The sequence below is a fragment of the Benincasa hispida genome, chromosome 2 (assembly GCF_027475165.1).
Source record: "Benincasa hispida cultivar pf3 chromosome 2, pf3_genome.v1.1, whole genome shotgun sequence".
NCBI lineage: Eukaryota > Viridiplantae > Streptophyta > Magnoliopsida > Cucurbitales > Cucurbitaceae > Benincasa > Benincasa hispida.
Window position 1 is genome coordinate 40,572,602 of NC_143479.1, and position 16,317 is coordinate 40,588,918.

A 16,317-nucleotide genomic window follows, 5' to 3' on the forward strand; every position below is an offset into this window, starting at 1 on the left:
ATACCTAATTAAAAATGCATACATATATAAGAATACTTGGGATATATATACCAAATAAACAATGGAATATATTGACATATATATATTAGAACATCAGGAGAATATATTATAGGCACAAGCAATACCTAATTAAAAGTGCATACATATAAGAATACCTGGATATATACACCAACATTGAAATATATTACAAACATAAGCAAGACCTAGTTAGAAGTGCATATATATCAGAAAACTTAGTATATATACACCAAATAAACAATGGAATATATTACATGAAAAAAATAAATTCAAAACAAATAATGAAATATATCACATAATATAAAAAATCAAACATGAAAAACGAAATGGAAAATAAAATCATATTAAATACATTTTCTCTCTTCAATTGAAAATGGAAAAAATTCATATTAAATGCATTTTCTCTAACCAATTACAAATGAAAAAAGGTTATATTAATTGCATTTTTCTCTTTCCATAATAAATTCATTCTCTCTCAAACATTTAGGAAATTTTGTAAATATGAAAAAAAAAATTAAAAAAATGGATATAAAGAAATGAAAAAAGAGTAAAATTGTCCAAAATTAACACTAATAATATTCTTTAAAAGAAATTAAATTTAAAGAGATTTGTGAAATATATGGTCTAAATATGATTTTTTAATGTAAAAAGAAAAAAAACATACTATGCTATTTGATTCTTCTGTCTAACTTCATCAATGGCGTTGACTTCAACTTCGAGACCCACGACCGCCGACAACTTATGTGACTTCTCTTACCTTTTTTTCCTTTCGTTTTTATCTTTCCTTTTCTTTTTTCCATTTCTATTTTTTTCTTACTTTTTGTTAAATATATGTGCACATAAATTGTCAAATGATGCATGCATATATTTATTTTTGTAAAAAAAAATAAATAAACAAATAATGTGTCCCAAACGTATCGTGCACTACTTTTTTTTTGTAAATTGACGTGTTATCGTAATCGGTGTTATGTCATATTCGTGTCACATATCAATATTCGTGCTTCTTAGTTCTTAGGGCTATCATCAGTTTCTACCGCCTATCTAGGATTGAGTCTTGAGATTTGATGGCAGACTTAAACAGCCACCTATACTCAATTATTAAGATATTATATCCTTATATCCTCGACCAAAAGTTTAGAAATTTGAATTCTTATCGCCACATGTTGATCTCAAATAAAAGATATCTATCATTTTCAGGTCAACTTAATAAGTTGATACTTATAAGTTGCAAGCACAAACAGGAAATGGCTCCTTCTAAACCACAGTAAATACCTTTAGCAGAAGTGATTATTGATTCTCTCTTTTTTCTCCGAAATGAACTTAGGGTCGTCTTGGCTTTGTTTCGACGAACGACCGAGGAACTCGGCTCTGAGTTTCATCAACAGCCTCCCGAGGTAATTTAGGCCTTCTCCAAATTGGCCTCCACCCCAAACAAGATCATGCGGTGATGCTTCAACTAGAACAGATCCAACAGTTGATAGTAACATGGATTTCAAACCAGGATAACTTGAAAATTTGCATTTCAGTGCTCTGTACATAACATCAAGCTTGGCAGTATCCCAATCAGATCTCACCTGCAAAGGAAATTGAGAGTTTGGACAAAGATTTTCTCATGAACACAATTGATAAGCCTCGATGATATCAATGAATATAATGGCATGTTTGAGTCTTGAGAGCAATTTTAATTAAAATGGTTAATATCACTTTTCTTCGGTTTAAAATCACTCCGAAACATGCTTTCAATAATTCAAAATCAATATCGATAGTATAATATAATAATAACATTTAGAAGTGTAAAATCAAACATTACATTTGATATTGAATTAATAAAGACATGTTCAAAGCGGTTTTAAACATGACAAAAGTGATTTTATCTATTTTAAAATCAGTTTTTTGTGCGTGAGGAGGAGAGATTAACCACTTTGTTTTGAGTACTAACCCTAGTGAAGGCTTCTCTTATAAATCTTCTTTAGATTGTTGTTGGATTCCTCCCCTATTAGGGAGTCGGTTTATGATGTGGTTTTGGAGGATTAAGATTCCTAAGAAAATCAGGTTCTTTACTTGACAAATTTTGCTTGGTTGGGTGAATACTTTGGATATGCTTGCTAGGAAGATGACCATACTAATGGGACTTTTCTACTGTATTCTTTGTCGAAAGGTAAAGGAAGTTTTGGATCATATCCTTTGGGCCAGTATGTGAGGCCTGTGTGGAGCTACTTCCTGTAGAGTTTGATGTTCAGATTGCTAGTCTAAGGGACATTCGTGCGATGATCGAGGAATTCTTCTTCCATCCACCTTTCATAGAGGGTGTTATGGGATATTTGGATGGAGGGAGGGAGGGGGGACAATAGAATGCTTAGAGGTATGGATAGGGACCCCTATGAGGTTTTGTCCTTGGCGAGATTTCATGTGTCGCTTTGGACTTTAGTTTCAAAGCTTTTTTATAACTATTCTTTAGGTAACATCTTGCTCAGCCGGAATTCCTTTTTTTAGGAGTGTTTTGGGCTTTTTCTTTTTTATGTCCTTGTATCCTTTCATTTTTTTTTTCAATAAAAGTCGTTGATTTCTAAAAAAAAAAAAAAACACTCTGCATAGGATGTGATGTAATTCTTAGAAGTGAAAGTTTCTTGTTTTTCATCTCTAGTTACTCTAATTGATTTATTTTTAAATATGTTGGAGATTTGAGGCTTTTCCTGCTTAAATTCAATTTTATGTTTAATGTCTTTAGTTGATGTTAGATATAACGTTTTAGTTTTCTGTTTTTTCGAATTATCTTCAAGGTTGACGAGTTTCGATTTTTTTATTGTTTTAAATTAAAAGTTAGGCACACCAATTTTATTATTCAATTAGAAATTTATTTATCTATTGTATTTTATTCTCATTTTCCTTACTCTCTCTTTGTTTAACAAACATTGAGACATTAATTTTCATTCGCAATTTACCAATATGTTTAAAGGTTAATGAGTTGAATTTCGGTCCATTAATGAAGTTGGTACCCTAGAATGTCTCTGATAAATTCCTCCTTATTTGATTGATTTACACGCTTTTAGTTTTGATTGACAAACTTCTCACAATAACTAAGAAACTCATTTACCTTACCTCCAGAGGACGATACTCAGTCTCTGACGGTTTTGTATTATAATTTTATTATTGCACATTATCACTAGCAAATTAATTATTATTTAGCAATAACAACCTGTGCTCAAAATTATTACATCGATAACAAATTAATTTAGAACGAGGAACCATACCAAATCAGGATGTTTCTTCTGCAATAACCTTGCAATCCTTGTTGCTTCCTCAGGACTGCTTGCAGATTTTATTTCCTCCACACATTCTTGAGCAAGAGGATCATCAACCCCAATAAATTTGTGAGCCTATATACATATTAAAGCAGCATAGTTCTCAGTATCAAAAGTTGAAAATATAATGCCAAACACGAGCGTAGTTCACAACGAGTTAAGACATGTATCATTGACCAAGAGGTCAGGGGTTCAAAATTTTTACTCTATATGTTGAAAAGAAAGCCGACAAGGCACAACGAGCAAGGACGAGTACCTGATAATAGTGTTCTACAGTCATCCAAGTGCTATAATCGCCATTTTCATTGGCGATATGAATTGCATGAGGTGAAAAGTTTGAAAGAGTGCCATAATTATCCCAGGTATTGTAAAAGGATATGATATTTGGTTCGTAGGGAATAATGGTTGGGTCAATTGCTAAGGTTTCGTAGCACGATGGGATAATTGGAGAAATATCTGATATAGGTTGAAGAAATCCACTGATCATCATGTCTTCCTCAACCTGTGAACCAGAAATGAAGTGGAGACAAGTGAAATATCAATCAATATATTATCAAAAGCAACTTATAAATATTTTGGTAACAGCTGAAAAATAACCTTTTCATATTGAACATCAATTAGTTCTAAAGCTTGGGACATCTCAACCATCCCAAGTTCACCAACTGGAGATGGTGCATTCCTTCCCCCAATAATCTTAGGAGCAACAAATGCAAAAACCTGAATTGAAAAATACCTGCAGTATCAGTATTTGATGATGTAATTAGGATGGGAAATGGGTCTAAAGGGCTGTTGATCTAAACATATGCAAAAGAGTAATTAGATGACATGTAGAAAAGCACAAGAGAATGTCCTATTAAAGGGTAATATCATAGAATTTAAACCATAATAAGACAGTGAAGTGACTTCCCTCCTGTATCAGCAAATCATCACCCATTGATACAACACAAACATGATTTGATTCTAAATTTAGAGCTATGCCTATAGTACCCTTTTCAAATTTTACTGATTCACCCGCTATTACTTCATCAAAACTATAAATACGAGAAATGTTATAGCCTACTTGAAGTACAGTATCGATATTTACAATTTTGACTTCTCTATTATATTGCTCAATATGTTCACGGATAATATTACTAATTTCATCTGTTCGAATGGTTACCATGAGTATTTCATAATTCGCCTAGTTTATATTGGATAAAATATACTAAAATTTTGGACTGCTTCTCGATTTGTGTACGTCTCCTTCCGCCTGAGCCATTGATATGAAAATCATAGTATTCTACACTTTACTATACTAGTTAATTTTACTCAACTATCGACATATATATATATACTTTTAAAAGGAAACATGACTTTTTATTGAATTAATGAAAAAGATTAATGCTCAAACTAAAATAAAACAAAATTTAGATGTGACAAGTACATTTACTCAACTATCCTTATTTTCCTATAAATGTGATCCAATTGAAAAGTTAATACCAAATATGACAATCATACATTTTTATCTATGGAACTTAAGAATAAAGTCTAGTTTGGTAACAAATGGTTTTCATCTTCCCCAAGAAAAAGAGTTGAATTCTTAGCTAAATTCTAAACACAAAAATAGGTTTTAAAAAGCAAATTTTTTTAGTTTTCAAAAATCGACTTGATTTTTGTAAAGATGAATAGAAAGTAGATAACAAGGCAAAGAAACTTGGTTTAATTCGAAAGAAATGAAATCCAAGTAACAGAACAAGTGTAATAAGTGATTAGAACCTTATGTACTATCCCAGATGCAATGGCTGAAGCTGCAAGAGTTCCTCCACACTCCCACAAAACCGAAAGGTAGCCACGGTCGTGAAAATATTCCGCTACATCTCGAGGGTTTAGATTATTAAACTCGACGACTTCAACTCCTTTCGATGCAAGAAGTTTCTGGAAACTCCTTACAGCACCCCTTTGTGTCACAACCATGGTTGGTACACTACTTGTATCCCAAACCTTTGCTTCTTCAGGAAGATCAAGAGTTCTTGACATCACAACACGGACAGGACTATGTCCACCACCATGTCTTGCAGTTAGATTGGGATCTAATCCAGAGGACAATCACAATATTTACAGATAAAGATTGAAGAACCATTAACAACAAGACAGTAATAGGATAAATGGTGAAACTCACCATCCTTTCGTATGGTGTTGCCTCCTACTATAACTGCATCGCTTCTTCCTCGTAATTCTGAAACCCGATGTCTAGACGTTACGCTACTAATCCATGCTGAATGACCAGTAGTTGTAGCAATTTTCCCTGATAAGTAAAATAAAATCACTTCAACTGGCCATTTTCTTCAGGATCGCACAACAGAAAGATGAAATGACCTTACAATCTTTATAAAGAAACATGAGTTACTCACCTCATTGTCAATTGATTTTTTGACGTAACCTCATGTTTATCTAATATGGTATCAAAGCTCATTAAACCCAAACGGATTTTCGGCCCAAAATTAGGATCTAATCCAAGAATGATAATAAACCCAAAAAGATACTATCTTGAATGACTATGTTGAAGATCCTATATCGAAGAGATGATAATCGGTTATTCTTTTTATTACCAATTAGTTTTAAGATGTAACCACGTGTTTATCTAATATTTTCATCTTCATATATGTTGGAATTACAACTAGTAAAGTGATTATGGAACTGTAATACTAACCATCAAGGGTCATGGCATATTTAAGTACAGAGAAAGGAACTTGAGAAGCAGCTTTACAAATCAATGGAGCATTAACAAGGAGGCATGCTTTTTGAGCTTCCTATAAAACAAATCAACACTGCATGAACTGATGTGTAGAATAAATATGTAAGAAAAGCAGAATGAACTGTGAGATGGAAAACAATCATAATTCATCTATTTTCCTATTAACATTACCTCAATGTCTCTACTCTTTAAGTCCTCTCCAAGAACATCAACTTGAACTCCTTGACTTCTTAAAGCCCTCACAGCATTTCCTCTTAGATGTTGCAAAGGATGCCTCATTCCAACCACTACCCTTTTAATCCCTGCCTAATTGTCTAGTTTCCATCACCATTTTTTTTCAAAATAACTATACAAAACTTTGAAAAGAAAGAACAACAAACGAAAGAAAAGAACACATTCAATGAGGGAACATTTCATATGATGTAATTTGATTTTATCACTTTTTCTTTTTCTATATATATTTGTGAGTATTCGGACTAACTTATGCGCACCTCGACTAATCTCATTAGACAACTCGTCTGGTCCTACAACATTTGGGTGTTAAGAAAATTCATAGGAGACTATTTAGTAGGTGCCTATTAGTAGGATTGTCTATTATGTTATTGTTCATGTTTTGGCCTTTGGAATAGAACAGTATGAGGGAGAAATTTTTGGTGGTCTCGAATTGGTCGTTTAGCTACTTTACATATAATCAATATTATATAACTAACTATTATAGCTCAAAGAGTACCAGCCACTATTACTTGTTTTTCAAACTTAGAGCATAGCAGTTAGAGTTTGAAGGCTCAAATTTTCAGGAGCATTTGTTATGGAGAAAGCAGCATTTTTAAGTTTGAGGACTAAACTATCTTTTTTGCAATGATTGATTGCTAATTTCTATAACACAATCATGCTCTTCAAATTTGTAGGTTTTTTTTTTTTTTTTTTTGATAAGAAACAATTTCATTGAAGACAATGTACAATCTATTCTATTACAATAAGCTATCCCAGTTGTTAAGAAGGAATGCGTATGAGTATGAAGCGAAAAGATACGAAACTTTTACGTCGAGGTTTAAAAGAATTTGAAGTATTTCGAGTTTGAAGGTAAATATATTGGATCAAACTAGTAAAGGACACTGGAAATTGCTCAAAAGGTATATGTGGTGTGGGGTTGAATGTCTTCTTTCTCAGTAATCTTTGAGAGGAATCTTAGAAAGTTGCTCAAAAGAGTACATGTTACAAAGATCCTATGAGGTTTTAGTTTTAGTCCAGTACCGATTTAGGATCTGTTTGAATTGATAAAAGAAAATATTAAAAGAGAAGTATTTTTTTAAAAAGAATTAAACTCATTTTTATTTAACTTCAAAAGTGTTTCGAAAGCTATTTTGAATGGTTGTCAAATACTTTAATTTTTTTTCCAAAATGACTTATTTTCAAAATTAAACATTTGAAAAGTTAAATTAAATGCACTTTTAATCTTTGAAGTTTGGATTTTAAAAGTCTAACTGTTTCAATTTAAGGAATTTGGTTCATTAAAGTTTACTGTACAAAGATGTACACCAATTTTAGTATTGTAGTTTAAAATTTGTAAAAATTTGGTCATGAAAGATTATCTTAGAAAAAGTTTAATGTGGTGGCTACTTGAATTTCACATTACAAAAAATAAAAGAGAATATGTGAGTAAAGAAGAAATAGTGATCCTTGGTGAGATTCAAGTAACTGTCTAGAATTAAATTGTTACAAGTTTTACCCCATTCAGACTAGATTGTTACATGAAATAAATAGTTGTTTTTATATAAGTATGGTATACTATTCAACGATATCTGGCTAATAAAACAATATCAGCCAACTAATCGATAACTATTTAAGTCATATTTGATAACAATTTGGTTTGTACATTCTAGTTATTGGAAAATATAAGCTTATAAATACTATTTTTATCCATTGATTTCTTTGTTTTGTTGTCAACTTTGTAGGGTATTTTAGAAAACTAAGTCAAATTTTGAAAACTAAAAAAAAAAAAAAAAAATTCAAAAGGAAAATTATTTCAAATAGTAAAATTGTTGAAAATATTTACAAGATATAGCAAAATTTTAGAACTATCAATGATAGACGTTGATAGATACTGATGAACTTCTATCAGTGTCTATCAATGTCACTGATAGAGTCTATTAGTGTCTATAATATCTATCATTGCTAGTTCTAAAATTTTGCTATATTTTGTAAATATTTTGGTTAATTTTTCTATATTTAAAAACAACCATTTTCAAAAACCTTTTTTCGTTTTTGAAAATTGATTAAGAATTTAAAAGTTAGAAAAGATGAAAAATAGGGTAAAGAACTTATAAGAAAACAAAGGTAAAAAAAGTTATAAGAAAACAAACATAATTTTCAAAAATAAAAAATCAAAATCAAATGATTATCAAATCGAGGCTTAAATTTTGAGTTTTTGAATATCGAAAATAAACTTGAGGGTTTTTGCCAATAACAAAACAAATATATCGAAAGTAGCGTTTATAATATTAATTTTCAAGAGGTGAAATTAAAAAAATAAATAGTTATCAACCCGATATCACTATCATTCAACAAACCATCTCCTCTATCACTATCATTCAACAAACCATCTCCTCTACCAATTCCCACATCCGAGAGCTCTAAACTTACACGCCTAAACTTCATGGTTATATTAATTTAAACTCTAAATTAATAATTCTACCGAATAAAACTCCAAATATAAATTCAATTAAGATTTCTATTAAAAATGGTTTATATATCAATTCTAATAATTCATTTAATTAAAAATTCTAAATCTACATACGACAATTCTTAAATATAATCTTAATAAAAACTCTAAATTGATTAATTGATACAATTATTAGTCCGAGTTCCTTTTAAATTGAAACTTCGTCAAAAAAAAAAGAAAAAAAAAAGCAAAAGAAAAACAGATCGATTACGTTATATAACCAAACCTGGACGAAAGCAGAAACCGCAAGGTCGTCGGCGGCGGATACACTGGACTCCAAATTAAGAAACGCAGTAGCTCCACGGCAGTATTCGCCGGCTGCTTCGACGGCCTGAAGTTCAGCCGATTTGGTGCCCTGGCCAACGAGGAAGCCCTGGCCGGCAAGAGCGCCGGAAGGAGTAGCGACAATGCAGCCATAGTTGGGATGGGGAGCTGTGAGTCCGGCGGATTTATCGGCGATCTGGGCGGCGCGGCGGATGAACGTGGCTTCGGAGGAATATTGGGATGTAGAGGTGGGGCTTGAGAGACAGATTATAGGGAAAGAATGAACTAAAGAGAAGATCATCGGAACTTTGGCGGTGGTGAAGTCTTCTTCTTCCTCCTCCACCTCCGAAGCAGGATTTTAAAGGCGTTTTTCACATGATTTTCAAAAACGTAATTGAAACCCATATTTTGTATAATTTATTATTTCTTCCATTTTGACATGAAGAACGCCGTCGTTCACCAATAATTTTACATTTTTCGTTATTCCTTTCCTTTTTTTTTTTTTTTTTTTTTTTTAAGATAGATTTAGTAGACAATTTGAAAACACAAATTTAAAAACAAGAGATTTAGGTTCTATTTGATAACTATTTAGGTCTCGTTTGACAATAAATATAAATAAATTAAAAAAATATGAAATATAATTATGTTTTCATTTAGATACATTTGATCATCATTTTTTGTTTTTTATTTTTGAAAATTAAGTTTATAAACATTATTTCCACTTCTAAATTTCTTCATTTTTTATCTACATTTTGTCATTGATTTAAAAAATCATACCAAAATTTGAAAAATAAAAATGTAGCATTCAAAACATTGTTTATGTTTTTAGAATTTAGCTAAGAGTTTAACTCTTGTATTAAAGAAATATGCATATTGTAAGAAATGGAGAGGGAATAAACTTAATATAAAAATAAAATAAAATAATTATCAAACGAGGTCATAGCTTTTTGTTGTTGTTATTTTTTTTAAAAAATAAGCTTATAACACTATTTCCACCTCCAAATTTCTTCATTTGTTATCTAATTTTTACCAATGATTTAAAAAAATAAGTCAAATTTTGAAAAACTAAAAAAAATTATTTTAAAAACTTGTTTTTTTTTTGAAATTTGGTTAAGAATTAATCATTGTAAGAAATGCAAATAATTGTAAGAAATTGGGAGGAAATAGGATTAATTTTCGAAAACCAAAACAAAAAATGAAATAGTTATCAAACGGGGACTCAATGAGAACATAATTATATTTCATGTTTTTAGATTTGTATTTGAAAGTATATTCAGACATTACATTCCATTGGAACAAATTTTCAAAATATGTTTGATAATATATAAACCACAAAATTAATTATAATTACAACCTGTTTTATGTTAAAATTTTGGTGTAACTGTTATTTTGTTATATCATATATTAGGTAGTATATTATATAATACATATTTTAATTTAACAAAATTAACTATTTGATATTATTTTTAATTTTTCTAATATAATTTTACATTTTAAAATTTGGATAAAACATAAAATCGTTGTTTTTAGAATTTGCAACGTTTGATCACAAAATTTGAAAATAGTCTTTGAAAACTGAATCTAGAGAGTCTACCAAACACATATTTATTAATCTCACTAATCTAAAAGTAAAAAAATAAAATTTGAATTACTTACCAAACTGCCCGTAAAATAATTAAAAAGAATCTTTGGACAACAAAATATTTTTTTTTTAAAAAAATACTTTTAAATGGGTTATTTTCATTCCTTTTGATAATTATACTTTTTAATCTTTCAATCAGGTTGCAAAGGATTTGGAATCACTGAAATTGATTGGGCTTTAAAATTTGAGAATCTCTTTCTCGATAATGAATTAATATTTCACAAACCCAAGGCTATCTTTTCTATCTATATCTTTTTTAATTGATTACCTTTTATTTAAAATAAAATAGAATAATGGAGTTCAATTTATTTATTTACATGTATGTACACTCACAATTAGTCTTTTTATTTAAAAAAATAATTTAAAATTGACGTCTGATCCAAGAATAATAAACTTAAAATAACACTATTTTAGAGGGAGATATTGAAGATCTTGAAAAAAATGAGGATATCTCACAATCTTTAAAAGATACATGTGCTTCTTATCTTCTATTATCAATTAATTTTAAAATGAAACCTCATATTACTTAACATGATAACAAAAGTTTATAAAATCGAAATGGACATTTGATCACTACCTTGAACGACATATTGAGGATTTCACACTCCGTGTGAATCCAACAAGACGTTATCTTGAAGAGGCATGTAAAGACCCCACCATCTGTAAAAAAAATATATGAACTATTCCACCTATTGTCAACTAATTTTGAGTATCCGTCATTCCATTTGTCTTTTTTAAAAAGAAATTAACTATTGATGTTATTGTGTGAGTTTATATAATAATATTTAAGTTTAAGTAGATAAATACAAACGTGGATGATGTTGTTATCATATCAAATAAATTACTAAAATAAGTAAAATGTTCTCTAACAATGACAACATGGAGAAGGCATGAGGCATGTTGGCAAAAGCAATCATCTCCCTTTATTAAATAATATTAAAATAACCGATACATAATATTAAAACATTATCAAATATGTTAGAATGCCTTAACATTTGTATTCGTATTTATATTATTTACGTTATTTATGATTATGATCTTAATACTTAAAAGAGTATATTATTAGAGCTACTCTGTATAATATGAAATTTGAAAATTTCTCTCTAATAATAAAGCTACTCTTTCCCTCTCTCAATGGATGTAGCTAACACATTATTAGTGAACTACGTAAATTTTTGTGTTGATTCTCTATACGTTTTGTATTTATCTTTGATTGTCAATTTCATAATAAAATAGAACCAATTTTATCAACTCAAAGTTATAGTTAGTGTTGATGCCAAAATTCAATAGGAAAAAATGCACTTGACTCTCACATGACAATAATGATAAATTTAATAATTTAGGAATGACATGACTTGCGAAACAAGGAGAATCTGGGCACATGTATGGTACTTACCACAACGCCTCCGATGCGTAAATCAATAAGAGATTTTAGATTGTATCAAGAATTTTAAGGGTGGGAGTGAACTTACCACTTTTGAAGTCATAATGATGTAAATATAGGCCAATTGACTTGGATTTTTCATTTCCTCTTTGGATCTAGACCGTGGATGTGCAGACCACCCTCTTTCGAGCCTATGGGTAATCCTCGACCTCATCTCGGGATGAAGTCAAGGGTAACTTTTCATGGGCGGCGACTTGTGGCTCACTTGGTCTAAGGTCTATTTGGGCCTTTGGTTGGATAATCGATCTTGTCCTCCTTCTTTTGTCTTATTCAAGCACGATTCTTCCGAAGTCTAAATTTATCCATAACATTAAGTCCTCACTCCGAAATTGGAATCTAGGTATCAATTTAGGGCTAGATAATGAGGGACCAATTTGGAAGTAGTATCTTCCCACTACATTTTCTTTTGTACTTTTGTATATGCCTAGTTTTATGTAACCAAATTTTGTCATTTTATTACTGGTCGCAAGATCCATCTCAAATTTTGAGTTTGCTGAGAATAAATAGCCAAAATCTCTTCAGGATCCTACTAGCTTTTGAGCATGCTTTCTCCACTTATGAGTGGAGCTATTATACTTTATGTTGTACTCGTTGTCAACAACGAGTATAAGTAAACAAAACTTAGCTCATTTGTGACCCAAAGATTGTCCTCAAACCATGAGCTATGTCAAAAATATCTAGCCAAACCCTTTTGAGATCCAACTGGGTTCTAGACCTGTGTCACATGCAATTAAGTAGCTATATGCACAAATTTAAACTATTCTTCCATCCTTGACAATGAATATATTCATACCAAACTTAGCTCTTCATGTGCTCTGAGCATGTAAAGCCTAATTGATATTCAACACATGAAAACTTAGCACATTTTGGATTTGGTTGTTATCACCCAATCCAACCCAACCGTTATATTTTAGGTTAGGTTAAGTTGGTCAGAATTTTTGGATTGTCGAGTTCATTGAACACCTCTAATACTTCATAAAGACAACCATCACAAAATTGATTTGAACGTTTGACATAAGACAATACTTTACCATGTTTTTTCTGGATAATGTCCAAAGTTCAAAAGCCTAAGTCTCGAGTCTCAAATCCAAGATGGATCTTTCAAACGAGACTTCAAACATTTTGCAACATCAGTTTGAAAGTTGTTTAAAAAAAAACATTCAGCTTTTTTTTGTCATTTTCACTTTAACAATCATATTATCATGATTATCCATTGTTGTATAATCCTTTGTCAAGATATTATAGCCTTTATCTAAGAATTATCCTAAACTCAAATTCTTGTTCTTCATGTTTGATACATAATAGATATTGAAAATTGTTAAGAGTTGTCCAAGGCAAGGCCTGAAGCCCATGGGGTGGGCTCAAGCTCACAAGGTACCAAGGAAGGACATAAGGGAGCACGTGTCCCAAAAGGAAAATATCAGTGCCTCGTGTTTGTGCTGATCAACCTAACTGATAAATATAAATTTTAAAAATTGTGCCCTAAAGCGTCATAGTTAGTTAGTTATTAATGAATTATTATGCAATTTTAAACTATCCAGTATAGTAAAAATCTAAGGTTATTAGATGAAATCTTGAATAGTATGTAGTTTCATACATGTGGATCATGTTCAAGTAATAACCTAAAGGTCTATAGTATATGGATATGTCGGATTTTATGTCCTAAAACTTGTAGTTTGTAAAATGATAAATATTTTCTATAATCAATATACTTATTATTGATTTTATAAATTGTATGAAAGTCTAAATTCAATAAACTAAGACCCATGACTATTGCATGAGTACTTGAACTTTATGTGGAGACATAAGAGTGAAGTAGGTTCAAGTAAATAGTCAAAATGATCTATGGTACATGAATAAGGTTGGATACCTTATTCTAGTGACACCATTGGATGCAGCCTACTCTGTAGTTGTTACAAAGAGTTATAAAGTACTATATACGATGTGATTCTAATTCGTACATGTTATGATATGAGGAGTGGGGGCGTCCTATGCAATGAGTTTGCATAAGATCGGACCAAGAAATAAGTCACTCTTACTTTATAACGTTGTTTACTGTATAAGACTGACTGTTTCACCTAGATGACCTAGGTAACTCGATCTTAATCCTAAGCTAACTATGAGCTCCTGTTTATTCGAGATTACCCTTAAATTTACATAGGTGGGGGTTGACTCAATAGCGTCGGCTCAATAAGACTCCCATTTTAGGGGTAAGACCTAATAGATAGCTGGGGACATAGGGTGCAAGACGGAGTTCACGCCTACCCGATTTAGGGATAGAAGAAAGGTTGTTCTTTCAAGTACTGAATTTAGGTCTTGAACAAGGGGCCCTGCCCTCTCACTGGGCTGAAAGAGTTTGGTTTAGTCATTGGATCACAAACCAATTGTTTATTAGAGGATTAGTAGGAACTTGAGGAATAAGACGTAATCTCGAGGGTAAAACATATATTTGACCCAATTGTTATTACGAACAACCCGTGAAGGTTCGACTTGTTGATTATGGTTAAATCATGTAGACATAATATATCTACAGTGAGGGAAATGCAACTATGGGCTTTAGTGGAGTGACCCATTAGTTAACGAATGAGGATTAATCTGGTCTAATGAGTTTAACCAATTAATCTCGGATCGTTGGAGCCCATGATCTGTAAGTCCGCGAGGTCCATCTACTAGCTCGTAATGGACTAGCTCTAGAATAGTGTGATAAGTTAATTTGAAACGTTCAAATTAGAATTAAGAGAATTAGTAATTATATGAGATATAATTACGTGTTTAATTTGAGATTAAATGGAATAGGAGAATTTATATTTAAATATGATTTAAATATATAAAGATGGATGTGTGTAAAAAATAATTTATGAAATTAATTTTATTTTTCAGTTTTTAAAATCACAATGGATTTTGGAAATATCAAATTTTAATTTTAAGTTAAAATTGGAAAACTGAAAAAACAAAATACAAATGGAAAAACATGGTTTTCCATTATCCATCTTCTACTTGCTCACACAAAAGTCATCTCTACTGCCTTGTGTTACTCCAAGCATGAGCTGTAACTCATGTAACTCTCTTCCTTGCATGATGGTCGACAATATATTGAAAAGTTTGGAGTGAATTTCGGGCATGCAATTAAGAGAGAATTTTAGAGAAAATTCGTGCTGAAGAAAGGGTTTTTTCACCAAGATTGCTGCTGTGAGCAATTCTCCTTCATCCCTTGATTCAAGCTTGTTTTGAGTCCCACAGCTCAATCTAGAGCACCAAGAGAATAGTGGGGAAGATCTTGAGGTGGTCTGCAACAAGATTCGAAGAAGATTGCAGCTGGAGATTGAGCTTTGAAGAGGTTCTACAAAGGTATGTCATGAAACTCACTTATTTTCTGCAAGAGCATGCTTTATAGTTTGCCAAAATTAATGACTTAGAATGCTTGATCCTTGTTGCTTTTGCTGTTGCTGATACATTCCTACAAGATAAGGTTGGGTGTCTTATCCTGGTGACACTATGGATACAACCTACTTTGTAATTGTTACAACGGTTTGTTCCAAATCGTTCACAAATTAGACCAATAAGGATCAAATCATTAATATAATGGTTTACATACATGCATGCTCTAATTTGTGCCCTATTAAGGTTCACACACAAAGATGCATTGCTCTCTAGAAAAATAAAGAAAAGATAATGGGTGATCAAGTCATAATAATTTCTAAGCATAGATGGTAAAATATGACAAGAATCCATAGAAAACAACACCAAACCATGAGTTACGAGTTCTCACAACTAAGTCAAAATGAGTTTCATCCCAACGCTAAGCTAGAAGCAATTACCTTAGCCACACATATCATGCCAACATGAAGTCAAAATGTAAATAAGCTAAAACTACAAGAAGAATAGAGTTGGGATGAAGATAATTTATATAAAATAAGGCTGGAGGCTGGAAATTTGAGGATAGTTTTGACCTAATTGGCCAAATTTTCTTTTATAAAAGTGTTTGGCGTCGTAGCGCCTAGGGACAGTGTCGCGATGCTGGCCTCAGTTGTCGAAGCGCAGAGGGGGGAAGGGGGCGAGATTGTGTGAGCACAGTGACACTCTGCACTATGCCTGCATGCACATCTTTTTTTTCATCAATGTACGTAGCGCCGTGATACTGCCTCAAAATCTTGCATTATGGAATTTACACCGGGTGCAATGCTAAGCATG

General features: G+C 31.5%; 1 protein-coding gene across 2 annotated transcripts; it reads right to left on the bottom strand.

Annotated features, from left to right (window-relative positions):
- Positions 1-1,078: 1,078 nt before the first annotated feature.
- Positions 1,079-9,500, bottom strand: LOC120071692 (riboflavin biosynthesis protein PYRR, chloroplastic-like). Of its 2 annotated transcripts, none has more exons than XM_039024073.2 (9): positions 9,003-9,500; positions 6,226-6,360; positions 6,010-6,109; positions 5,479-5,604; positions 5,076-5,389; positions 3,918-4,037; positions 3,577-3,822; positions 3,270-3,395; positions 1,079-1,592 (listed from the first exon to the last, which is right to left on the bottom strand). In XM_039024073.2, the coding sequence occupies exons 1-9, from the start codon at positions 9,339-9,341 to the stop codon at positions 1,293-1,295; spliced, it is 1,806 nt and encodes a 601-aa protein (XP_038880001.1). In that variant the 5' UTR covers positions 9,342-9,500; the 3' UTR covers positions 1,079-1,292. The 2 variants fall into 2 exon arrangements, with proteins under 2 accessions (XP_038880001.1, XP_090166820.1); XM_090310694.1 differs by having other exon boundaries at positions 6,226-6,356; positions 9,003-9,443.
- Positions 9,501-16,317: the final 6,817 nt, after the last annotated feature.